Source organism: Vidua macroura, chromosome 2 (genome assembly GCF_024509145.1).
Source record: "Vidua macroura isolate BioBank_ID:100142 chromosome 2, ASM2450914v1, whole genome shotgun sequence".
Lineage (NCBI taxonomy): Eukaryota > Metazoa > Chordata > Aves > Passeriformes > Viduidae > Vidua > Vidua macroura.
Window position 1 is genome coordinate 8,847,301 of NC_071572.1, and position 27,875 is coordinate 8,875,175.

The 27,875-nt window shown below is 42.8% G+C and overlaps 2 protein-coding genes across 2 annotated transcripts in view; both read right to left on the reverse strand.

Annotated features, from left to right (window-relative positions):
- LANCL3 (LanC like family member 3) overlaps positions 1–26,920 on the reverse strand; it is a 37,267-nt gene extending 10,347 nt beyond the window's left edge. Inside the window, exon 1 of the mRNA XM_053971841.1 lies at positions 26,375–26,920. Within this exon, the coding sequence (XP_053827816.1) occupies positions 26,375–26,920 (546 nt within the window). The remainder of the gene's footprint in view (positions 1–26,374) is intronic.
- Positions 1–27,875, reverse strand: part of XK (X-linked Kx blood group antigen, Kell and VPS13A binding protein) — a 280,007-nt gene that overhangs the window by 29,688 nt on the left and 222,444 nt on the right. The gene's annotated exons all lie outside the window — the stretch shown is intronic.

A 27,875-nucleotide genomic window follows, 5' to 3' on the forward strand; every position in this document is an offset into this window, starting at 1 on the left:
CTTCTATGAAGATAGGCTAGCTCTATGCTTGTGGGACTTCAGCATCACAAACAGGTTAATGCAGTCCCTAAAAAGGACTAATGCCTTACTCTTAGAGGTGTCAGAAGTAAGACTGACAAATCACCATTTGTTAACATTTCACCAGACATGAACTTTTCCATGTTAATGATCTAAAGCATTCAGTGAGACATCAGTTTTACAGGGTTTAATTACAACTCTAATTACATGCAATTCACTGCAAACACCAGCAATGTCCTGTGTCAGCCACACCTGGACATTACTGACCAATACCTAGGCCAATTAAATAATTTAACCAAAGTACTGTTTTAGCTTTAGGGGAAAGCCCATATGGCAGCAGTACTTTGAAGAAAAATGTTTCAACTTCTGAAAAGAGAACTGAGAAAGCAAAAAGGAAAAATGACATAGAAAAAAAAAAAGGAAAAGGCTGTACAAATAGTCCTGATAAGATAAACAGCAATCCTAAAATTAACTAGAATATCAGAATAATGTCTTTTAATTGTTTCTGAACACATTTGTGTTTGCTATAATTTGTATTACCATAGGATTTACAATTATTTCAAGTTTAACAAATACTGATAGGTTTAATATGGAGACAACATCTGTTATAAACTATATTTTCTCATTTGCACCATAAAAGATGCTACAGATAATTAATGTCACTTAAAACTGAAAAATAATGGCTGAAAGATCTTGTTTGTGTGTCTCCCCTTGCTCCATGATAACAAGGGATTTTATTACAGCTGCTCTAAATGACTCTGGTATTTGTATAACCTGGAGAACAACCTAGTTCTCATCTTGATTAGCGTTCTTTAATGTCACCGCAGCAGAATTAAATAAGCCATTAACATCTGGAGACTTCACTCATTTCCAGTCATTTTTAAATTAATTGTTTTAGCATCACAGAATTTAAAGAGATGGTTTGAATCTTAAGCAAATGAGGAGAGCAAAGACACGGTGAGAAACACTGAATTCTCTCCAGAGCTCTCATTTTACTGGCTTGAAATTTGGGACCTACTCCTCCAAATTCCTTACCTTGTAAAAGCATTAGTAAGATCATCCCTTAAAAATAAATGTGAAGGATAAGTTCTACTAATTGTAATTCTGAAAGGCAAAGGCATGTGGGTTAGAAAAATCTTAATCAGTTCATTTTCTGTATGTAATGATTCCTTCACTTAATATTAACAACTAGCTTTCAATACAAATCATGTTTTGCTAAGCTTATTTTTATGTTCAGCACATTTAATTTTTAAATTGAACTAATAACTGTTTTAGGATGCTGGTTGTGTATTTTAAATGGATATAAACTTCTATCCAAATTCAGCCTTCCATGGTGCTGCATAAAGAAGTATCAGCTAGATAAGAATGCACCATTCACTATTTTTTAATGTAAAGTAAGTGTAAAAAGTCAAAACACTTGAGCACTCTGAATACCTAAGCCTATACATAGTATACCCTTTTTGCTGGCATAATGAAATAAGCTAATGAATGTCACCTCTTTTTCAGAATGCAAAAGCAGCCCATATGCAAAGACAGATGAAAAATGCTATTAAAAGCATGAATGAATGGTAGAAATCAACCCAACCGATCCACTTCTACATGACCAAAGAAAATGGGAAAGAAAATGACCTGTTCTTTCTGGCCTCTTGGACTGATCTGTGGGCTTATACCAGGTAGATGTGTCCTAACTAACAACTAAATAAATAAGTCTTTATGTTGACTACAAACACCTCTTACCAAGTCACTCAATTCACAGTCATTGTAGGGTTGCTGCCTGTTTCCCAAAACACTTAAGCATTAAGGATTTGCATTTGCTCCTTATTCTGGGAAATGGTTGACTGGGACAGAAACTCTCACTTACCATCACTATTAGTGGCCTGCCAAAGGCTGAATAATGAGCACTCACATTTAAGATCTCCATTGGTTTGATACATTTTACTTCAACCAGTTTTGTGTTAAAATTTCCTTAGATTTCTGTCACCTTACCAAAAAAAAAAAAAAAAAAAAAAAAAAAAAAAAAAAAAAAAAAAAATCTGTGGTTTGTCTCTGTATGCTCCCTCACAGTATCTTTAGAAAACCAGCTAAATCTTATGACCAAAACAACAATCACAAAATACATTAATCATAACCACAGACAGTGCAACTGTGGTCCGACAAACTTCATTTTCATTTCAGTGTAGTCACAATGCTTCCTTGCCCCTGGGAATTACTGAAGTAATGTTTAATTAGAGACAGAAGAGAAACAGACTGATCATCCTCAAGGCATTGAAGAGATAAATTGTATATTGATATCATGTCCTCTAGTGCCATCAGATGTTTTGATGCAGAAAAAAGCCAGTATGAGAATATGCTACCTAGAAAAAAAATTCATACTTGAGATAAGATACATATTTTGAGAAAATTCTTGAATGTCACTTAATATGAGCATAGGTAAAATCATTCTTTATCGTGTCAGTACTTGAATGGAAGACTAATGACACAAAGAGATATATTGCTAATGCTTTAAAATTTCACCTAATTCCTTTTTGTATTCTTGAAGACATCACAACCTGTTCTACCACAGAATTACAGAATAGTTTGGGTTGGAAGGCACCTTAAAGACCATTTAGTTCCAAGTCCCCCACCATGGATAGGGACATTTTCTATGAGACCAGGTTGCTCAAAGCCCTGTCCACCCTGGCTTTGAACAACTTCTCCACAACAACCTCTTCCAGTGTCTTACCACCCTCTCAGCAAGGAATTTCTTCCTAATATTTAGATGTAAGTTGCCTTCTTGCAGTCTAAAGCCACTCTCTGTTGTCCTGTCACTACATGCCCATGTAAAAAGCCCCTCTTAATCTTCCAGCTATTTATCAGACACACACATCATACATGTTCCTTTTCCTGGTTAAATAGAGGTGGCCTGCCCCCTTTAGTCAAAAGAGGTGATTTTGTCTCAGTTGATGTTAGAAATGTTTATTTTAGTCTTCTCACTAGACTGAAGCTTGGAATACATGCATCCCACATTCTCCCTGCAATTTCTGTATCAATTGGTCACTGGCGTTCTTTATTTTCTATTTTCTGTTTTACATCATTGTCCAGTGATGCTGAATGCTGCCAAATAAGTGTTCCACTCACAGTGGTGACAGCTACATCCCCATATACCTGTTACTTTAAACACAACACATAGGCAGCACTTTAATACTTTCTGTTTGTACTACTGTCTGTGTCTAGGAGCCTGACTTGCAGTAAATAAGACACTGTGATTGTTCATAAAGCCTCTCCATTTTTTTTCTGCTGTCACTGCAGACAATATGCCTTTTCCCATAAAGGCACTCCACAATTTTGTGAATTATTTAAGACAGGTCTTTTTTCAGTAAATCCCTGTTAAAAGGCAGCCAGGAAATGCTATGTCTACAGCAATCACAGAGCATCATTCTGGTTTTTGTTAGCAATCTCTCACCCTGAGATTGTTTAGTTGCAAGTCAATAATTTCACGACTCCTTTTAATCTGCTAAAAGAGATTTTGCAATTATTGGTTATGACAGTGCCAAGGCCCATGTATGTGTTTTGAAAACTGTAGACAGAAATCTTGACCTTGAGGATTAGGCAGAAAGCAGCAGGATGAGCTCTTCTAACGTTACGTTAGAGTAACGTTTTCAGCACGTTTTCATTCCTCTGAATGCTTGTACAAACCCCTTGGCTCATTCTGAAAACCACTGCTACATCAAACTGCATACTGTATGGAGTGTATTTGATGACTGTAAGCTTTTAATTCTTATAACAGGTCTGAATTTATTTCCTTAGAGTTCTTTCCTGTGACAGAAGGCATTACTGAAACCAAGTATCATGATCTTTTGATAGATATATGAGCACTTTCAGGAGGTAACAGCTACAATTACATTATTGTGGAAAAACCTTCTATGCACATAAAAACATTTTATTATGCACCTAACACATCAAATCTCTCTCTGTTACACTTCTAACAAGGCACTTACATGAATTTGATCGTACACTTCTTCTGATGCTGTACATAGTGTGAAAATAAGCTGAAGAAAATTGGTCAGTCTGCAAATAACATAACAGGAGCTTTGCCGTTGCTCTCCTATGCTGGTAGCCCAGCAGAGGGAGCATGTGAATTAGTTATAATAACTCAAAATGCTGCAAAAAATGATACACACATTTGTGTTCAGCAAGAGAGCAGACACTGGTAATTTCATGATACTTATTGCACCACATGGTATTTCAGTTCATTCTTTAAGCTTGATCTTTTCCTGCCAAAGACAGGGACTGGCATTGTTCAGGAACCTTTCCATGCAATGTCACAGCCAGGTTTTTCCCTTTCAGATGATGATAACACCTGAAGCCATGGAAGAGCAGCAGGTACAACAACAGGGTCTGCCTCCCCTTAGTGTTATTCCAGTTTGATTGATGTACCTCTCCTTTGGCACAGTGAGAAACCCAGCTCCAAGTACACAGACACAGGAGCTCATGAGTCTGCTTCCCTCATGAGCACTGCCAAGTACACCCTTCTTTTAAAGATAAAAAATATATGGTTTTAAGTCTCCTGAAAACTTTGGTCAATAAATTAGATCAGTTTCAGAAATATTGTTCCTAATGCAGTCTGCTTGATGCTGTAACAGCACCGTGTATTGTCTTGAGAGTGTACTTCCCCAGATTTCTCACAGTAACACAACTGGCAGTGACAGTGTCGTCAGACTCAGAACAACTACTGCTATGGTTCAGCCAGTTCACTGGAAAATGGCACTTGACTGCAATCCTGAGTAAGTCAGACTTCCCTATAGATCCCATTGGCATGGCTTAACATGTGAATTTGGGTGGTTTTGAGGCTTGCTCTTTGCCTCAGCACCATGGACCAGAAAAGCCAGTCCTGTCCTATTTTGTGGGTCACTAATCACGACTGAACCTTCAGAAACTGAAGGTTGCCTTTATTCCTGATGAATCGGATTACTGGTAAATAAGACCATACAGAAGTTTTGTTACATTAAGAGTACAAAACTTCCACAGGTCCTGCCTGCCAGGACTGTGTAGCACTAAACCCATTGAATTCTGCTGTTAAAACTGTCCTTCAGAAGGGGAACATGAAGTGTTGCAGAAAAGGATGGAGCACAACTGTCACTGTAGACAGGTGGCTGGCTCAGAGCAGCTGGTGCTGCTACACAGTTGCTCAAATGCAATGAGCATCTCAATTCCTTATGTCTTCACTTAAAAATTGAGAGTTTCAAAGAAAAACAACTGGCCCTTTGTGGTGGGTGACAACATTCAGAGTCTTCTTGTGCACTGTCCACACACACTTTTCTCCCTTGTGATTGTCACTGATGGGCATTTTGATTTGTCCTAAGGGAAGAACACCAGGCAGAAATTGGAGGAGTGCCCAGCTGGCCCAACCTCCAGCAGCATTTTACACCCTTTTGCAGGCTGATGTGTACCAAAGTCAGTGGCAATAATCACAGCTTCCCCCACGCCTGGAATGCATTCAGCTCCCTGGCAGGAGGGTGTAGCCAGGTGGGCATTGGCCTCTTCTCTCAGGTAACCAGAGACAGGACAAGAGGACAGAGTCTGAAGCTGTGCCAGGAGAGGTTTAGCTTGGACATTAGGAAGAATTTCTTCACAGAAAGGAATATTAGACATTGGAATGGACTGCCAGGGAGTCATTGTCCCTGGAGGTGTTTAAGGAAAGACTGGATGCAGTGCCATGGTCTGACTGACACATTGGTGTTCAGTCACAGGTTGGATCTGATGATCCCAGAGGTCTTTTCCAACCTAATTGTTTCTGGGTTCTGTGGTTATGCAAGGAATTATATATTTCCTCCTGTATGGTATTTTTTTGTTAGGACAATTCTCCCTAGGTGTTCTCATCTGAGGACAAATCACAATGCCCAGCAGAGACAAGGGGAAGGGAGAGGGTATGTGTGAAGGGGGAGGAAGCACAAGAAGATCTGAGTATCTTTTGTTGCTGCTGCACTTTTCTTCAAGCTCCTCCTACCCTGGGTCAATGAAGAGAGAGGGAAACATGAGTTTTTCTTAGTTACACTCAGGCTCCCAACACCTCTTACTCTGCTGCACCAGGGTGTGGCTGGATACACCTATCCAGTTGTTGCATATTGGCTCTCCCAGGTCTTGGGAAGGAAAGAACAGTTCTCCATCACTATCATTACTTGAAGAAAGTAGGGAAGCACCACCGCCCTGCTCTCTGCTGCTGGAAAATGAAGCAGGGAGGATGCCATGGAACAGATCCCAGATCAGAGCAGTTCAGATAATCACCATGATTAAGGAGGTATCAGTCTGCCCACTGAGAGCTGAGGTCCTGGTCAGCAGCAAAGCCAGCAGGGCATTTCTCAGGAGGACAAGTCCAATCACAGGAGAAGTGAGGTATCCCGGGATGCACTCCTGTGTTGAGGCTTTTGAACAGCAGCTGTCTGCACCCCAGCTGCATGTTCTCTGCTGCCTAGTCGAGGGTTAGAGTTACCACAGAGCACAGAGAGCCAACAATTTAATTTCAAGCATCTCTCCCTAGAATTGCACCCAAATTCAAGAGCATGAATTGAAAAGCGTGTTTAAAAACATTAAAAAGATTTGCAAATTAAGTGAGAAACAAACCCAGCACTGCTTGGAGAGGTTTTTTCTTACATTACAGAATTCTACCCCAACATTTTTCAACAGGCATGTAAAATCTTTTTTTTCCCTTTTTCACTGTCATTACTGACTAGCCACATAATGCATGGCTGAGCAATTATGGGGCTACAGACCCTGGGAACTGGCAAAAATCTTTGTATCAGAGATCACCTTTCTGCAATCTAGATCCTTGTTTGGAGCTCCTGTGTATCAACCACTCCTTCACCAGACACAGGAGTAGTTTATGAGAGCTGCAAATAAGCAGATTGCTGCATAGATACTGCTTTCCTTCCCATTCTCCCCTCACAAGTAGGAAGAAGATTATTCATGTATAAACTTCATCAGTGGGGAATCTTTTGACTCTGTTTAGTCTCAGCCAGAAAGTAAATCAGTGCTTGAGTTCTGTAATTGGCTCACGGCAAAAACACAGCAGAGTTGTCAATTCCTGATGGGAGATTTATCCTTCTGCACTCCAGATAGGTGTCCCTGACAGTGCTGCATGATGATGACAAACACCTTCCAAGCTGGGCACCTTGCACTCTCGTTGGGGTAACAGTGTGTTGTAGCTGTGCTGCGCCAGGATCCCATCCCATTTATAACACTACCAAGCAAGGAACATCTGCTCTGCTGTGTATACTGGATCAGCTTACTTCCCCTTAACAGCGGGTCTGCTGGTTCTCTGGAAGTGATTCCACGCTTTCATCTGTTCCACAGATATTTCCTGTGGTAGCAAAGCTGTCCTGGTGCTTGGACTGGTTCATGAATGCAATCTATGCAGAGCCATAAGAAGTACTACCCATTGTTCCAGCTCCAGAGCAACAGGAAACAGGATTCATGAAACAGTCCTTGAAAGAGACAAAATCTTTGAAGGAATGAGAGACCCCTCCTCAAACACTGCATTAACCTGTGGCTTCAGTCTGAATTTAAAAATTATACAAGTCCAGTTCATTTGGGCACCGTCATTTGCTACTAGGAACTCAGGTAGGCTGCTTCTTGGGAAAAGGAATTTATTATTGTTTGTACACATCTGCAGGTCAGCAGGAGATGGGCAGAACTTGATTTCGAGTGTGTCAGTAAAGGCTAACATTAGTCAAAAGGAAACTGACCTAGGCTTAGAGTTCTACAAATGAAAATGACAACTGTATCTAGAAACCAAAGAAAGTTGATGAGCCATATTTGAAGATTACTTGAAGGTCTCCAGAAAGAACCAGACACTTCTTTCTCCTCATTCTTTTACTTTATCAGTAGGAGATGTGAGATCCCAAAAAAAACCCCAAATAAAACTAAGAGATTATACTTAAAAGCAACTATGTAATACAACAAATTAAAAGTACAGGATGAGGACAGAGAAAGATTGATTGCTACTTCCTTGAGAATATCTCTAAGGAAGCTCATCATTCAATTCATCTTAAGTAACGCCATATCTTAATCACTCACAGTAATGGAAAAGAGCCTTCTCAGCCTCATGCAGCACTTTATTTTTTCAATTTGTCAAAGTCACTTCAACTATTAGATCATCCTTATGGCTTTTAATATCAAAGTCCTCATTGACCTGAATGGGTCTTAACTGTGGAGACTGTTACTCCTGGCAAGTATCATGTAAGAAATGCTGAAATTTTTACAAGTTTGTTAGGGTTTCTTTGTCTTGCTAGTAGCACCAAAGGGCTAGCTCATGGTTGGGACTGATAATTCTGTCCAAGTTAGCCCTTAAAGACTGAGACTTCAGGAACATGAATGACTTGACAGAGTAAAATGCTGACCTCATTTGCAGAAGCTGAGTAGAGACAATTAAGAGATACAGTTGAGCAAATGTCCAACTCTTCAAATATTGATCCTACTCTCATTTCAGTCAGTTTGGAGGGAACTGACTAGCATGTGCACTGTCATTCATTGCTCTAAAACAATGTGGAGTGCATGACTTCGAGGCAATAAAAACTATTTGGGCTTTTTAAATCACTTTTTTCCAAGGCTGTGCATACTTCATGCCTATTGAAAAAAGCTGCATTGATAACCAGTAGTTCTCCCTCAGACTCTCAAAGAACTGTCAACAAATATTCTCAAGCAGACTGTCTCCTGGATGAGCCAGGTAACATGTCTTCTGCATCTAAATGAAAGAGACTAAAAATTTCAGTTGAGGTATGAGGCACCACTTCCCTGAAGCCAGAATTCCAAATAATGTATTTTCTGTGGAGGCAGAGCTCAAGCTCTACTCCTGCTATATATAGATCTTTGCTACCACAAATGCATTGTTTGAAGAATTAAAATAAAATTAATAAAATTAAGAAGTTTGGAAAAATAAAATAAAGGATTGCAGTTTATATACACACCAGCAAATTGCATTGGATCAAATTATCTCTCATCTTGCTTGATAGTCAGTTTAACAGGAATTCAATTGCCTTTCAAACTAATATCCTAGGTCAAGGTTTACAGATGCAGCTGAGACTGTCAGACATTTACAGTTTTCCATGGAGGATTTTTTTTCCATCAGTACTACAGGATTTGGCCTGGACTACACCTGTCAAAAACATTTTACCACTTTTCAACTAATCAAATATTACAATGTAAGCAGTTGTACATCCAGTTAATTTTACATATAAAGTGTGTTGCTGGGTGTTATAGGTTTGTTCTTTCTTCTTTTTTTGGCTCCTTTGGAGTTTTGTTCAGCATTGTTGACACAGTTGCAACTCAAAAAACATATCAGGGACATTTGAAAGTCAGAAACCAGAGACTTCATTCTATGCATTATTAGGCAGCCTTATATTATTTTCCCCTTTACATTAAAAATACTGCACTCCATATCTGTCACTATCATCCAGTCCTTTCATCTTCCTCATGCAAGAATTCCCAGTCTACTTCTAGTGCCTGCAGGCTTCTTTATTGAGTGTTCAGACCTCCTCCTCCTGTACAAGTGACCGTGCGTCATTCACAGGCTCACCAAACTAAATAAAAAACCAGATACATTCCTCAAAGCCTCGTGGCAGAAGTGTTGGAACCAAAAAAAAATGATGGAGGAGGAGAGGCTGCAGAAAGTAGCATTTGGAAAACTATCCATAAAAGACTGTACAGCTTGTAACTGTTAAAACTTGCAAAAATTAACGACTACTCATTCCTTCATTTGTTTCAAATTAAGGCTCAGAAAGAGAACACAGTTGCTGTCAGCATCAGAGGCTCCTAACTACAACGCCTTCATTGCACTGGGATTTTTTTCCACATTTAAAATAAATAAAAGCTTGGGCTTCCATGATAACATGCTGCCTAGGGATGCATGGAATGCCCCAACAGGGGCTGTATAATACAGGTGGAGTTGTAACAGCTCAACACCTCAGGAGTCCCTGACCTGCTCCCAGTCTGACACTCAGGGAGGAGAAGGACCTAAACTATGTGTGACAATTCTCTCAGTGCTGTGAGCAGGTCTGCTGTCTCTGCTCTATGTATTGCAGCACTGTGGAAAGCAAACAGAAAGTGTTAGGATGCATGAGAGTAACACTGAAATGATTATTTAACAGCTACTTTAGCACTGATTGCTTTGTTCTTTCTTCCGATAATTCTCTGGGTCTGTTCTCCCATTATTGAAATAAACAAAACAAGAAGTCAAGCAGAAACAAGTGCTTTAAGGTTAATTAAGAAATTCTTCTAAGTGAAGCTAACATCTTTTTTCTGGACAGGAAATAATGTGTCAAAGAAGATAATGTGTTAAAGAACATAAAAATTTACTTTATCTTGCAATGTACGAAGAAAATGGTGGTTTATGAGAAGCTGCAAATTTAAAGGCAAAATATCTCTCTGCTCCCCCAAGACTCAAGTAAGCTAGGGAAATTATTTCTGCAAAATTTAGCTGAGTCCACTCACACTGTGCAATTTTAACAAACCAACTGAACTTTTCCATAATTGAGAATTTTTAGAAAGATCTTTGGCTTGGCTGCTGGAAGTGCTCCAACTGAATTAAATTTTAATTCTTCAGAGCCCATGTTGTGTAAATAAATAATTTATGACCTTTCAATTCATCCATCATTACAATGTAAGAACAGTGATTACTGACTGTGAGAGACTGGAATGTTAATGGTTAATGATTCAAACAATTTCCCATTTGTGCTTTGCACCCCCTGAGGGGCAATGAGTGAGTTTTTGGGGGTGTGGTGGTGAAGCCTCTGGTCCCCATAAGACCGAGGGTATCAGCACGCAGCACCAGGGCTACAAGCCAGGCTTTGAGCCAGGTAAGAAGCGTATCCTGCAAGGTGGGATGGTGCTTTTTATCATGCCAGCTGTCCTCCCTCAGTTGTAAAACTCCCCCTGCTACCCCAGGGAAAGGTCCTGAGGGTGCTCATCCCCTCTGATGGGGCATAACTGGCTCAACTGGGTTAACATGAGAGGCAAGAAGGGCTCATAAACCACCAAAGACCCCCAAAATACCCCCAGACTAATTTCTGAGTCTTTCCTCCAAAGGACTGAAAGTTCCCCCAGGGAAGGTACCTGGGCATTCTCTCCAAGCCTAAGCATACATTAACCCATTGAACTTTGTGTTTTGGGGGCTTCCCCCACCCCCAGTGCATCAAGACCAATGTGTGACCATCACTTTGACCAATGGACATCAAAATTGCATCAAGTCTCACTGCAGGATCCATTGGTGGGATATCTTTCCACTCTTATGCTTTTTTTTTCTTTTCCCTTGTTCATTTCCTTGAGTGTTATTTTAATGCTTTTATATTGCTATATTACTAAAGATAATAGTAACCAAAATTATTATTTTATGGCCAAACTGTTCCAAAATAAACCCTATGTATATATATTTACAAACACCAATCATTCAAAGTTGTTTCATTCTAATCTGCCCCAAGGGATCTATTAACAAGAACCTGGTTTACTCTTGCCTTCAGGGATGGGTCACAACACTGGCAGATGTTGCAAGGCCGAGCCATAGAATCAACTCCCAGAACTTAGCCCATCAATTCTGGAAGAAAAATGAACCCTTGTGTTTCAAAGCATGCCAGTCCTTAATGAAAGCAGGTTAGGCATGCTACAGACAACACATTTCAGAACCACCTTCCACAGACGTTTGTGTAGCTGAGTCATCTAGCACTGGTACAAGACATTAAACCAGATGGAACACTAGAAACAAATCTTGAAGGAGAAAGATTTGTTTATACACTATAGTGCTCCTCACTGCAATCAAGTGGAAGCATCCAACTGTCCATGCTGTGCTGTGTGTGAAACAGTTTGAAAACTGTTATTTAAACCTGTTGTGCAGTTACTGTGCCTCTGCCATGCTGCAAGCAACAGTTTCATCCCCTGCTGCCACTTCAGGTGACAAAGACAGTGTTTGGAGCACTTCCCTCCAGGCTGTGCTCTGAAGAATGTTTGAGTATTGAACAGGAGTAATTTCAATCAGAGGTGCAATAAGATGCTCCAGCCATCAGCACACTCTGCTGAGAGGCATCAGCTTAAATCACTGCACTGTGTCAGAAAGAGAAGGGAAGGTGAATTTGAATTGCCAGGTCTGTGATGAAATCTCAAGGTTATTGCATATAAAAAGGAAGACCCCCACTTGTACTGTAATTTGCTCAGAGCCCATTTGGTCTTAAAATCTGTAAGGGTGACAAGAGGTGAACATATTCTGCCCTTGCTACTGGGAAAAGATGTGATGCCAAATTTGCTTTTACTCTGCAGCAGGTCAGACCCTTGGGGCTCTGTGAGAAGAGCACTTCCAGCAAACTGGGAGGGATGAGCGATGTGGGATGTGCTCCCCAGCTGCAGCTTTACAGCCTCCTTTGGAGGGTGTAGAGATGAGTTATGGCAGGTGAGATGGAGTGCAAACTGCCACTACCTGTGGGAAAACTGGAAGGAATTGCATAAATACCATGCAGAAAAGACAGCACCATAAATCTGTACCGGAGCTCCACAGATGGTGAGTGAGGTAGTGTCGGCCTATGAATTTTGGCATGGCTTATGTGACCCTCAACACAGCACTTTCAGGATTTGCACGCCTATCAAAAGATGCCCAGAAGATTTCCAGGGCATAAATCAGGTGCCTTGGATACTTAAGAGTATCCAACCTTATTCACCAGCCCACCAAGGAAAGTTTTGATTACAAAACTTTTGATGTTTTGGCATCCAGGGTGAGTTTTAGGCAATGGAAAGGTCTGAGGAGTCACAGAGTGAATACATAATATTTCTGTTGGATGTTACAGCTGTGTAAGGAGTCCAAAATGGCACTCACCTTGTGGATTCCATGTTGTGATAACGAGAACTGGTTATGGCTTTTCATTGATATTAGCTGTTGATTCCCATGGAGAATAAATGCAAAGGAATGTAAGGAGAATTTACATTAAAGTAAGTGCTGAACTCTGATGTACTCAGGCCCTGTCGTGTCCACCTTGCTTGAATCTCACTTTCTTCCTAGCATACAGGATAGGTGTTACAGATATTTCTTCGCAGATACATGTGCTTACACTAAAAAATAAAAATAAACCTTGTTTTAGCTCATTTTTTAATCTCTTGAGCTGTTCTCATACTTTCCCTCTGCCTGTGCATAATGTCTGGCACTTGCTTCAGTTTAAATGCCAAAGCAATTCTTATCCAGATATCTGCCTCTTCTGGATCATTAATGAATATAATAAATAAGGCTGGTTGCTACATCAGTCCCTTATTAGTACTTATGATTAGCTTTGCTTGTGGTTCTTTCAGCCAAATCCAAATCCACAATGTCCCATCCAAGCCAGCATGAATTAAGTTTTCAAAGAAGATTATCTTTGACACTGCATCAAAAGGCCTATTCAAATGTAAACAAGGTATTGGTTACTTTCATCAGCCACTAATTTTATGATTCTGTTGTTTACAACAAGTGATCTTGCTTGTCTCAAAAGACTTCTTTATTCCATGTCATGCTGCCTAATGTGCACAGTTCTACTATGCAGATCTTTATGAGGCCTGTGCCACCTGGAAGTGTGTCTAAATATTTGCTGCTGAGGAACAATTTGGCTACCTGTGACATTAATTAAATGAGGTAAACAACACAACAGCATCATTCACAGGCTAACTAAGGCATAAATTAGTCACTTGAAAGTAGCACCAGCACTACCTTCAAGCAGGGGGAATTCTAGAGAATTCCATGCTGGCATCACGCCACTTTTACTCTGTGTGATGATCTGCAATTTGTGCCATGCCAATAAGCCACTGAATAGAAATATCAACTTAAGCTACAGGAAGAATGCTGACAACATAATGCAGGAAAACCAGATGAAGGTGATCAAGTCCTCTGAGTCATCTGAATTTTACTCTATCCTTAGACTGTGGAAGCAGCCTGATGTAGTAAAAATCCTGATGTTCTGTATGTGGCTCCCACATACTCCAGGGCACATTGACAAGATGGCTCTGAAGCAAAGGACAGTAACAAAAGAGTTTCCAGGGGCATACAGTGCCATTAGCGTTGCCTGGAAATATGCCCACAACTCCAAACACAATCCAAGTCATATTTCAAATACAGACAGTCACTTATAATTCAACACTGCCACGTTTCAAGGGCAGAGTAAGAGTCATGGGATTTATTTGAGGAAGTATGGAATACTGTGCTCTTTAAAACGTAGCTTACTTGGTAAGTAATGGGATTACTATCTGTATTTTTCTCCTAGTTGCAAGATTGCCATTTGGTACTATAATAGAATTAGGAACATTTTGTCTATCTTCCCTTTGTGCTACTTTTTCCTCAGTTCTCAGTAAACCAAGCAGACTTTGGGAAAAAGAGATTGCTGTATCAGTTCATATTACTCTAAGAGTTCAACCCTCACACAGCAAGGAGGAAGAATAAGAGCCATGAGACAAATCACACCACTGCCATCAGTAATAAAGAAATAGTCACAGCACTTGACCATTAGCTTGCATGTAATTAACTAACAGGAAATACAATTCCTCATGTTACAGATGACACACGGTGCCCTGGGAGCACTCAATGCCTTCTTCTCTTTTGCTGGATTTGTCCATTTTACATGACTGTTCCCTGCAGCCCCACAGGAGGAACTGAGCAAGGTGAGACAGGAGGGCCCCACACAGCTATTTCTGGACCTACAGCTCACAAAGTGTGTTTTCCAAGGCAAGCTTGTTAAGTCAAAATACATGCATTTAAAACTCTTTACTGGATGCCTTTCATACCCTATTTTGTGTACTTAATATTCTGATGTCCTTGGAATAAAACAGCTTCACTTCAAGGGCCCAGAAGGACACTGAAGTTCTCTGATGTCTGTCATGCAGAATCTGAAAGAGATTCCACAAAAATAACAACAGGAAAATGTGAGTTTGCTGGCCCCAAGTTGGGCAACTCCCTGGGGGCTCCCCTGGTAGGGGAGACCCTCCTGGAGCAGCTCTGTGTCAGGAACGAGAGACACACTGGACTTTTTCCGTCTTCAACTTCTGTTTATTGTTATCTTATCAAAACTTCAGCACATTGTCTGTGCCCAGACCTTGCATGCATGAAAACAGCACAAAAATGGCTAACAGCCTCGTGCTGCAAGGTCTTTTTAAGTCTAATCAAAAACTAAACTACCCAATTAAGAAGTGACACCTAGATTATTTCCCTTTCTAACCCACTAACTGACCCCTAAAAACTCGCAATGCAGATTTTTCTACCCAATTACAAGATACCACCCAAACCCAAGAAGAAGAAGGAAGGAGAAGAAAGGAACCTGAGACAACACCTTGTATCCTCCATCTTGAACCCATCTATAACATACTAAAAGTCCTAAAACCTAAGTTTCTCACCCATGTGACATACTATACTACTATCTACAATCTCTACAATCTATTTCACACTTTTGTGGTTTCTAGTTTACTTTGAGGCTTAGGAGGCCTTCTCCGTGAATGAGGGTCAAAGTCAGTGTTTTCCTGGGAGTCAGAGAACCCTAAGGCAGACAGGGGGATATTCCCCTTGCCCTGGGTTCCCACAGGAAAAGACCCTCCCTCATAGCCCCCGTGCTTGAGGGGTGTCCTGGCCATCTGCAGACACTGGAAAGAATGTTTTATTACCCCCTGGCCTGTAATTCAGCTTTCAGAAAAAGGTTTTGTCTTTTTCCCCTGATGCATCCGTGGCTGCTCACACATCACATGGGCCAGGGACCTCTCCTCCTCCACTGGCAAACAGCACCTGAGGAGTTTGATTAACACAGTCAGGAGATAATGTTCCTGCAGTGCAGGGGCACAGGCACTTCTAGGATTTTTTTTTTGTCTTCTTTCAATGGTGGGGCACGGTCTACCTCCTAAAATCATCCAGGCATTTTCTCTGACAGACACTCAGAGCTGCAGGGCTGTGAGGCCCTTGAGAAGCCTTCAAGCTGCAGCATGCACTAAACCAGAGAAAAAAGGAATATTTATACCAAAACTTTTCAGATCCCCAACCTTCCCAACTACCTGCCAGAACCAGGAACGATTTTGTCAAACCTTAATATTTAGCTACTAAGAGAAAATTCTGCCCTTCCTTGATACAGCAAAGACTGACAAGAAGACCATGGTGCTGAGTGGGTCCTTTTGACCCTTCTGAATTTCCCTGCTTGCCAGTGCAAGAGAAAAAAAATTACAATTCTTCACCCATTCAAGGTACTAGAGGAAGTCAGAGGAGGTGGAATGGCATTGTGAGGCTGCCTTTGGGGAAGAGAGGCAAATGGAGCAGAAATGACCGCGTGTTTTCTATGTACTAACTCCAGGAGAGCTCAGCCTGGAGGAGAGAAGGCTCTGTGGAGATTTCATCTATGTGCATAAACTAATATATACCTGATAGAAAAGAGCAGAGGAGACAGAGCCGGGATCTTCCTAACAGTGCCCCTGACAGAAAATTCTACTTAAATATAAAAATAAAGCCTTTTTACTGTAAGGGTAGCCAAGCACAGGAACGGGTTGGCTAGGAAAGGCATAGAGCAGACATATTCAAAACCAAGTGGGCACAGCCCTGAGAAATCTGCTCTTGTGGACCCTGCTCTGAGCAGGGGGCTGGACCAGAACATCTCCAGAGGTGCCTTCCAGCTGTGGCCATGCTTTGACTCTATAACTGTGCCAAATCCAAATCTGAGTACGCTCATCCACTGCTCAGATAGATGGTGTAGATTTTATTCATTTAGAGACCCTTAGATTCAAGTCCAAGATTGACTCAGCTTACCTGTGTGTTGTTTTTTTTTTAAATATTTGTTTTACCAAAATAAGCTAGGAGTCCCACAGTGCTTAGAGAATAAAATCAAAATAGGACAAGTGCATTCACACTACAACTCTGTCTATGTTTTGTCTCCTAGATGTGCAGCAGCCAAATGAGGATTATTTCCAGGCATTTTTGATGGCATAATAAAAAACCATGTATGGATGAAAATGGCAGCCTGGCATAAGAAAGCTCATGATTGATTCAGCTCTGCAAGAACAAAATCAAACAAATCAATATTTATTTAAAGAGCCTGAATAAGTTTCATTTTCTGTTCTACTGCTAAGAATTTTCCCCAAGTTCATATTTGACCAACTTAGCTCTGATCAAATTTAACCAGCTCCATGTGGAATGTGTATCTTGCAGTCCATTGCTATTATAACTGGAATTTTGACTACTTAATCGCTGGCTTAGTCCCAGAAAACTAAAGCAAGTATAGCATTAGCCATTTCACAGATGGCAAAAAGAAGAGACAACACTGAGCCTTATCTTTACATTAGCAACCAAAGTAAATCACAAGAACAGACTAAATTTAACCTCCAGACGCTTCAGATTTCACTTACTCCTTGATTTCTAATGCGGACAAAATAATTGACTTAATACAGCCCTCTCAGATAAATTGCTCCAAGTGTACTTCCACAAAAGAACTCTCAACACTTCACAGACGTCCCCTGGATATGTACTGGCACACCTCAAGTTACAACACAGAATATTCCCAGCTTTATTCAGGGAACAAAGGAAAAGAGATTCTCTAGTTGATATTAATGACACAATGCTCCTTCAGGTGAAGAAGCTTCTCATCTTGCATATCACAGCACAGTTCAAGGATTCCCTGTCACCACATGACCCCTACCTACTTCACTTGTTCAGAGATTTTCCTAAAGAATACCTGTCCATGAGCTGCAGCCCATTAAAAGGCTGCTGGATAATAGCAGGTCATGAGCTGGAGGTGAGTCAGTGTCAGGCTGGTGTGAGATGCAAACGCTTTACTCAGCTGTGTATATGGGAAAAAGACCTGGAAGAAACAGAGTTATCTCTTTGCTAAACTAGAAAGGCCTTTGCCAGAACTATGTGTCCAACTTCTGGCCCTCTTCAGGAAAGGTTGGAGGGAGACTGGCAGAGTGCAATAGGAATGACCAGAGATGTAGGAAAACATGACACACATGGGAAGACTGGAAGGATTAGGTTTGTTTAGAGAAGAAAAAAAAACAAGGGTAAAAAACTGTAACAGTCCTGAAATTATAATCTAAAGAGTTTCTGCAGAGAGGAACAAAGTTTCTTGCAATTTCTCAATAGAGAGGACAAGGAAATCAGGCTAAAATTACAGCAAGATTCAGCTTAGTCATTAGGCTGGACTTTCTAACAAAGCAGTGTGTCAGACATCCAGGGCAGACTGCAGATCCCTCACCACGGACTGGGGGTATGAAGAGCAAGTCAGGGAGGGGCTGTAAGGAATGACAGGCACAGGTACACCTTCCTGTGGGCTAGATGGCAGCCTAAATTACCTCTCAAGGTCCCTGTCAGCTCTCTGATTGTAGTAGGGATATTATTTGGTTGTCAGGACTGAGACAAACTGCAGAATGCCACCAGGATGGAATAAGCAGTAATTACCATCTTCCAGTTTGGCACTGACCCACCAGCACAGAGCTGCTTTGTCCTGTGCTGCTTCTAGACCCAGGCCCACACACTTTTAAGAGTAGCCTTCATTTAAGAGCAGCTTAAATATGACCAGCACATCCCAAATTTATAACATTGTACCAATGAGGGACTAGAAGCATCCTGCAAAGAAGATTAGCCACACAAAATAACTCAATGTATTGGACAGATAGAAGGTGTATTTATCTGCCACATTCTTTTTCCTCCCAGATAATTCAATGCTATCAGACATCCCTTCCATCTCACTCATGATCCACTGTTCTTCAACAAGAGATACCAAGCCATTAAAATGAAGAATTCAGTAATGCTGAATTACTGCAAAAATAGATTTATGGTTCTTCTCTCAGACATCAAAATATACTGAGTTGAGAAACACCAAATGACTCAGCCACAGCCTGGACTGCTATTAAAATACTTTTTGATCGTGTTTGCCTAAAATGAAGCAGCTATTTTAATTATTTTGCCTTGGTACTCCAGCTCACTAACTATCAATTGAAAATAAGCCTACAACATAGATAAGAAATAACTGGTTTTGACAGGATATTGTCCCTGAACTCTGCTGTAATGGAGTGGACAGAAGGTTACACAACATGACTCGGTGCTTAATCTCATGCTTGTCAATGGTCAAAGAACTCCCTGCCATGACAGACACAAAGACATGTTTTGACAGATCATCTCATCAAAAATAGTGACCTGATTGTATATACTGAGTTCAGTTTTTTTCTTTTAAAAAAGGGGTGGAATAGAGAAGTTGGGTGACAGCAGGACCATGGGACTTGCCCATTTCAATGGATCCTCTCAACAGAGCTTTAATACTGCTCAGAGGCAAGGCTGAGAACCTATCTGCAATCTTTACACAGCCTGCCAGTGGGGCTCTAGGTTGATTTTAATTAACAGAGAAAAGTAGGATCTACTGATTTAATGGAGGTGAGACAAAAGAAGAGGATCTTTTTTACGTCTGCACCCTGACAGTTGTGGCGCATAGCTGTGCTACATCTTTATGTAAAAATCTAACATTCTAACAGTGTGTATTAAATGGCTACGGAGGAACTCACAGCTTACTTTTAGCCCTCCATTTCAGTGCTGTGAAGTGCTGAGAATGCTACACTTTTACAGAGTAATTGTTTGTCATCCTGGTGCTCTTTTCTTTCTCCCTGGAGCAGCTCAGTCCTTCATAGTCCTCCTTCTTTAGCCTGGTACCAAAGCAAAGTTTACTAATAGCATTACTGTTCAGCTTACACACTGATCTATAGCATTATATGCACGTAACAGGAAAATGTCAGTGTCAGAAGTACAGCAGTGTTCACGAAAAAGCCTGTATTTGCTTCCAGACATCAGCAGTTGTCTCAGTTATTCCTTAAGGAAAATATGGAATATAACACATAAGGCTCTGATTTGCAAGCACTGAATGTGATGACAGCTATTTTTGTAAATGTAAGAGTGTATGCAAAGAGAATATGGGGACAGAATGGGCGACAAAAAACAAGCAGACAAAAAGAGTAATTTTCCTCAACAAAATGTAGCTTACTCCTCTGTCTGTCTTCTTCTCCCTGTGTTTAGTGTTCTGTTGAACTTTTACCTTCTACTAAATTGAGTATATTGGCCATCAGATCTCCACCAGTCTGTCAAAGAACCTGATTTTAGTTTTAAATCTCCCCTGCTCCAGGGACTACATTATTTCTTTCCTTTTTCCCTTCATCCTTGAGTTCTGCTACCCCCTGCACCTTTCCATTTTTCTACTTTTGCCAGCAACTAATTATTTTGCTTTTTAAATAATTTTTAAATTGTCTCTCTCTCTGCCTCTCTGTTCAGCCTCTGTCAAATGTCCTTTTTCCCCATGCCTGCCAGTCTCTGCCTCCACACACTACACCACATAAGCATGTTTGATATGCACACTCTTGCTTTCTGCTGTGTCATCCAGTGCCACCTGTGAGTTAACACAGTTAACTGTGGCTTTTGGTCCTGTGTAAGAACCAGGCCAAAAAATCACGAGGGAAAAACATCAATATCAAATATTGCTACCTGTAGAAGCACAGCATGGTAATAAAGGTCTTTGGTGTACACGTAAAACACAACACACAAAAATCTGAAAACCCAGATTTAAGGACCCTGTGCCACCAAAGGGACCCCAAGTAAGTAATGCTGTGAAAAACAGCAGCTCCCAGCCCAGCCCTGCACCCTCTGCCAGAGATCCCCTGCTCCTCTGCTTCAAACACTGATGGCTCCAGATGCTCCCAGAGATTCAGTCACCAGACACGCTCCACAGGTCCAAGGAACTGCCCAGCACCTTTCCACAAGCATGTCCTCATTTCAGCTCCTGTGCTTTGTCCTGCAGCTCTCACCTTCGAGGCAGAGGCAGCCCTGCAGAGGGCAGGGACACTGCCTGGATCACCTCTGCTCCCAGGCAGCACCGACAGCCTCCAAAGGGTGACCTCAAAGCTCTCCATGGGCATAATGAGGAAGGTGATTGAACTGACAAAGTTTAAGAGTTAAATGCTGGCATATGAAATTTAAAGGAGTCAGGAGAAGGATGGAGAAGTAGAGACCCATCCTGGATACAAGAGGTGCCTCACATAAATATAGTTCCTTTTTTTTTTTTTGTTAAAATCTCTTATTATAACATCAGTATTACTTCTTGGGCTGCTTTTTCAGCATAAAGATGCTGCTTCATAGGCAAATGTTCTTCCAACAGCACAAAGAGGCACAGAGATACAGCACTGCTTTTGTACAGAACTGTCTTTTTAATACCACACTTTAGCTATAAGCGGTTGAAATCCGTATTTCTGCAGCAGAATACAGAACTTATGTCACTAAACTTCTGTCAATCAAACCTCCAATTCCAGCAGGATCCAGTCTGTATTACAGTGCTTTTTTTGCTGGCTGGTAAACAGTGCACTTGAAATTCAACATTTTGAACCTCCAGTTTTCTACTTTGACTCTACAGCTGAATATTCAGGGTACACTGCATTGAACTGAATCCAGCCATTATCAAGATGTTCCCATCTCTCACTCTGAAGGCTGTTAAAATAAAAAGGATTTGCATTGCCTTGCTGAAGAGAAACAGGAAAATGCTGAAATGTATACCCAAATTATTTTAGATTCCTTAAAAAAAATCCAGATGCAAATAATTCCCTTTGTTTTACTGTTTACTTTAGAAAAAGCCAGTTTTCAAATCCTGGTTTAAATTCATCAATTTAAGCAAACTAATGCAAAATGTATCCCCTGTGTGTAATTTTAAAAAACACGGCTAGGAGACTGTACATTTAAAAGAGGCAGGCTAGGATGAAAAGATTTTATCTTTACTGTTAACTCATTTTAATCCTCTGGCAAAAAAAGAGATCCTGGCTATGTAGTGGCCTGTGTGAAATGAAATAATGAAATCAGCACAGTCCCAGCTAGCACTATGATATCTGACATTTAAAACACCACAGCGTTTCACATAAACTGGCAAATTCCTCCACAGAGAGAAAGGACTTTAATGGCCACAGTGGAGGAATGAAATGCTACCTCAAAGGCCAAGCCTCCCCTTTCAGGCACAGCTAAGAATTAAAGCCTGACATGGGGATTCTGCACTACAGCACTTGGAGAAGCATCAGTTTTGTGGGTATTTTGCAGATCTCCCTTCAAAGACCTTTAATTTGTATGTCTTTCAGAAACACTATGCTCAGCATTAATACACCTACATTCCAAGTTAAAGAGTTGCAAATGAACATGTTCTAGGCAGTTCTCAGGAAGATTCTTCCTCTCATACTTTCCATTTTTTTCCTAAGAGATTAAAAAAAAAGAAAAAAGTGGAGCAAAGTAGTCTACAGGAGTCTTTAAACACTCACTGACTATCTGGAGGGGAGGCTCTAAGGAACCAATAACACCATCTAGAATTGTCTGAGAAGCTGAAAGAAAATAGTTTTCATGTATTTGTATCTTCTCTCCCAGAACATTACAAAACACACACTGGTTAGACCCGTCAGGTTCCACACACTGCACGTCCATCCATTCCACTGCCTCTTAAAATAACGCCTGACACTTGCCTTGCTCTGGCACCCAGATCCCAGACATCCCACAGCAGAGCTATTCCTGCTTTCCACATACCAGGTGATTCATTCAGCTTGATTTGCAATCTCCTGAGGTCCAGGACAAAAGAGGCTCTGGTGATAGAAGGCAGCCAGGATAAGAATGGTTTTCACCATTCACCATTTACACTCAACAAGGTCCTGCGGGAAAGACCATGGCCCTTTCTGGGCAGGCCCTGACAGAATATCAGACTTGTGCACGCTCTGACAGGATAACACCCCTGGAAATGCACACCAAGTGGTGACCTAGCACTGGCTGGAAAAGGAAACTGAGATGTCCCTCTGCCACAGAGACAGGAACCACTGTGGCACTGGAGAGCCTCAACAGGCTCTCAAGACTCCCCAGTGCCTCAGTCCCTGAGGAAACACGTTTGGCCACGTTGCTGCCACAGTGTGCTGGTTCACCTTGTCACCCCTGCAACTGCAGCAAGGGTCTCTCACAGGGTCCCCAAAGTCTTTTGAAACCAGGGTCTCCAATGAAATCACAGCCCCAGGCTGTGCCAAATGCTGCCCTGTCTCCTACAGGGCACCACTGCTGTCTGTGCTGCTGCAACCCTGAGCCAGTGGAAGTCAGTGGAGCCCATCCATAGAGTCAGTTATTAAAAGATAACCCAAGCTGTGCTAAAAGGCAGCAACATCTTTAGCAGATGGTAATACAAGGAGCCACTTGAACTTCTGTACCTTTCCCGTCATCTGACAGTTACATTGCCAGAAGGGAGTGCATCGACCCAGGCATACCATGCTCCATCAACCACGAAATGGGACAGAAGCATCATGGAGAAAAATTGAGGATAGGATAAGATATCATCCAGAGGGATGGGACCACCATTTTAATGGTGTCTTACTGCTGTTTGTTCGGGCAAACACAGAGTGAGTGAAGGTAATTAAAAGCAGGACTGACAGATTTCCCCAAGGACACAAAATGAACCAACACTACAAGCATTAGAAAAAGATGTACTTAAGAGAGAATAAAACAATTTTTCCCCCCGAATGGTGAAAACACAGCAGTTAAGGACAGCTAAAGTACATGCACCTTATACAAATGGCACACTGTTTCTGCCAAAACAATATTTTACCTTTCTCTGTCTGGGAAGCACTGACTGCAATATAATGGAAATTAAAGAAGGGATGAAAATAAACATTTTTCCTAATGCACAGTACATCATGAAAGTCAAATCCTGTTAAGCCTTGACTGTTCAAGTAATCCTTACTCATGCAAAAAATCCCAATAAATTAATCAGGGGAAAATGCTGTATTAGCCTAAAAATCTGAAAACCAGCTGAATGCAAATGCCTTCTTCACATGAGGTCAGCGTTATCCAACAGACTGGATCCTTCAGGACAGTCCATTAACTTCATGAAGAACATGTGGAGCTTAAAGACACCGGGACTCTTTAGCAAGAAATTGAAGTATGGGGGCACAGCAGCTGAGCTAAACACGTGTCTGCTGAAATGAAGCTGTCACCTTCCATCCCTGCTTGGATTAAACAAAAAACAAATACAAGACATAAATTATAAAATTCCCTCAAAAGGCCTTTTTCAAGGACAAGTGATTTCTCGTATGTAGGTCACTGTTTGACTCCTTCAGAGGAAAAAAAACATGCGGCAGCAGTGGCTGTGTTTCAACATAAGGAATGTATTTCACTTTGTGCTGGAAATATTTGCACAGTGTCCTCAAAAAAAAAAAAAAAAAAAAAAGAAAAAAAAAGAACGTGGGTAACAAGAAAACATGCTGCAATGAGCCATGTGAGGCTGTGCACAATCAAATTACAGGAGGTAGCATTTTCCAGCGGTTCGAATCACAAGATATTGCTTCTATTCTGGGATGTACCTGGCTTACAATTTGACCTTGGGTAATAAATGACATGCACTCTCTCTGGGCATCCCTTTCTTCATTTGTAAAAAGCAAGGTTTGGTCTGGCAATGTACTAATTAAAATAATTCTGTACTAGGCTTGGAATATTTATTGAACGACACAAATTTTGCTCAAACTTGAGTACATATAGACTAGAAATCATAATTCTCCTCACAAAGAAGCAAAATATTTCAGTTGCAAGTTTTTTTAATCTTTGTTAAAATTTTAAAAATTATTTTGATTTTATTAATTATTAGTGATGTGCTTTTCTTCTTGCACTATGCATTTAAAATTACAATGTATTTGACAAAAGAAATAATACTATAGAAGGACGTTCGCTCGTCAATGAGAACATCAGCAAGGGGTCACAGGATAAGTTTTATTGGCAAAATAGCAATTAACCCACCTGCTAAATAGATTCCACAGTAAGTGCACACCTGTGCTTATCTGTGGGGATGGCAGCTCTTTACAGCTGCCTTTAGTACAATTTTTCACCAAGCAAGCAAATAGAGGAGAGCTCTCACGCTGCCTGTGAGAGGTGACTGCACTCACTCTCCCAACTGTTCAGCAATTGCTCTCAGGGATGTAAGGCAAATGGAAATAGCATTAAATAAAGCAGTAGACTGCAGGGTGCCACCTCCTTCTGCTGGAATGTCACAACACCATCATAAGCACTGACATGGGTGCTGGACACACTCCCCCAGTGCAAACTGAACCAACAGGGATGGCTTATTTCTCCATGAGAAACCATCCCTTCAAGGCAGGCACTGCTGCACAATGGATTGTGACGTGTCTACAAAACTTTCCTGTCATAGGGAAGGCCATCAAATGAAAAAATTGGTTATGTTATGGTTACAAATAACATAAACATGTTTATGGTTATGATTGTCAGACAATCATGTACAAAGAAACAGCAGGGTTGGTATGCTACTTGAAATGCTTAGTGTGGTTAGGAATTCTAGTTCAAGGCAATCACAGTATTTAACATTCTTCCTGGCTTCTCTGGATACCCCGGAGCCTCCTGAGACCTCCATTAAGTGAATCTCCTCAGACTCCAACTGCAGTGACTGGTATTGGATGGGGCAGAGCCACTAGTTTTTACATCATTTATTTACTTATAAATAAATCTTGCTTCCTCTCCTGGGAGGGAAGAAAGCCAGAAGCATATGAACTTACAAATCAGTGATTAACAGAGGAAACACAGATTGGACCTGACAAGAGGACGGGGAAAAAATCTACCAACTGCTTGCTCAGATACCACACTGGCCACTTAGTAACAATCACCACAGCAAACACAATCGGTTGCAATAATTATTATGCCATAATCAGTGGAAGCTCTGAATTGTCAGTTGAATTGTACTGACAATGACAATATCCTGGGGTAAAGTCCCGACTACTGAAACCAATACTGTGCTGAACCATAACCACATCTCACGCTTCCAGCAAAAAATCCCTGCTCTCATTCATGAAAAGCACCAAAATACAGGGCCAGATTTCCGAAAGTCTGTATGCTGGGGTTAGCAAGACCAAATGCCTCTGAAAATCAGGCTCCCTGCTTACAAATTACAGCGCAGCACCGCTTAGTATTACAGGGTTCCTCATTCTGTTTTACTCAAAACTACTTCTTCTCTCATCCACTTCATTTTACGGAAATACTCTTGAAAAGCCCGGGGTGGCTTCTGCCAACTAATTCACCACCCGGCAAGCAACAGCTGATGCTCTCGGCGTGCCCCGGGATGCAGCGCTCCGCTCCACAGCCGGGACCCCATCCCGCTCCCTCTGGCCAAAGCCGCATCTTTTCACTTCGGGGAGGAGCGCTGATGAGAACGGCTACCAGGGACTCGCTCCCCGGGGGCTCTGAAGCTGGCCCCCGAAAGTTCAAGCTGCAGACAGCCGCGGCACCGCCGCATCCCCCTCTAGCACCGAGGGCACCGTCCCGGCCCGGCAGCGGCGCGGAAAGCCGCCCGGGTGACCGCCCCCGGCCCGCCCTTACCTCGATGCCCAGCCGCTGCTTCAGCACCAGCGCGGCGCACAGGTACCCGGCGCGGCCCACGAACAGCTCGTCCGAGCCGCACTCGAGGAAGGAGAGCGGGGCGCAGACCTCGCTCAGCTCCCTGAACTTGCCCAGCGGCCGCGCGTAGTCGGGCAGCCCCAGGGCGCGGTAGACCAGCGCGGCCACCGCGTACACCCCGGCGCCGCCCAGCAGGAAGGCGGCGCGGGTGTCGGCGTCGGCCTCGCCGCATCCCTCCTGGTAGCGCAGGCAGGCGTCCACGACGCGGCGGGCGGCCCGCAGGTACGAGTCCCGCGACGGCGCGAACAGCGGGCACTGCGCGACGTGGTACAGCATGTAGGCCACGCCGGCCACGCCGCCGTACAGCCCGCCCGGGCAGCCGCGGGGGCCGCCCAGGGGCGGCAGCTCCCGCAGGATGCGCTCGATGGTGGCCGTCACCAGCGGCACCGCCGCCTCCCTGTCCGGCGCCGCCGCGGGGCTGCCCGGGTAGTCATCGAAGCGGTTGGCGAAGCAGCGCTGGCTCTCCATCCCCCGCCGGCGCGGCCGCTCTGCGCAGCGGGGAGCGGCGGGCGGGAGCTGCCGGCCGAGGGGGCGGAGGGAGCGCGGGGGAGGCGGGCGGGGAGGCAGCGGAGAGGCGGGCAAGGGGCGCTCCCGCCGCCCGCGGCTGCCGACGGGGCGGGCGAGGCGCTGCTGCCGAGGCGAGGGCGATGCGGGCCGGGAGCGATGGGCGATGCCAGCCCGGAGCCCTGGTGGAGCCGGTCCGGGTCCGGCACAGCGCGTTCAGCACCCGCCCAGCGCCCCTCGCCCGCCGCCGCCCGACCAGCGCTCGGCGAGCGCTTCTCGCCGGCCGCCCGGATCTCCGGACCGCCGGGCTGAGACACGCGAGGGGCTGACTCCGTTCTGGTGTTCGGCACCTCCTGCCGTGGGGCTCTTCCTTCACGCAGGGAAGCCGATGCATCACCTTTGCCCGACCCGGCTCTGCATCCCCGAGGAACAGGGGTTAATTGGTCTGCTGGAGAGATCCGGGGGCTGGAAGGGTGGCCGGAGAGCTGCTGAGTTATTCCTGGCTGTGGAACGGCCCCTCGGGGGCTGCTGCAGCCAAAGCTGAAGGATGGAGCCAAATCCAAACGAGGGCAGCGCGAGGCCAATTTACATGGGAAGCTAAGCAAGTCCCCAGCAGACCAGTGGTGGCACAAGGCCATCATTGGCCCCTTTCCTTCATGCATGAGCCAAGCAGAGCTTAGGAGGAGCAGAAAATTTAGGTCAGTGAATAGAGTCCAGTTAAAAGAAAGAAAGAAAAAAAAAAAAAAAGGAAAATCTTGAAATAGAGATTAAGAGCAACTCTTTCATGATACAAATACACTGTTGTCACTTCTGCCCCTGATGATGTGAACTTCTGCACCATAAGTGAATTTCTCGTCAAAGACCTGTGACTTATGGGCACCTGGTAATCTCTGGTACTTTCTCTGGACATGCAGTCTCA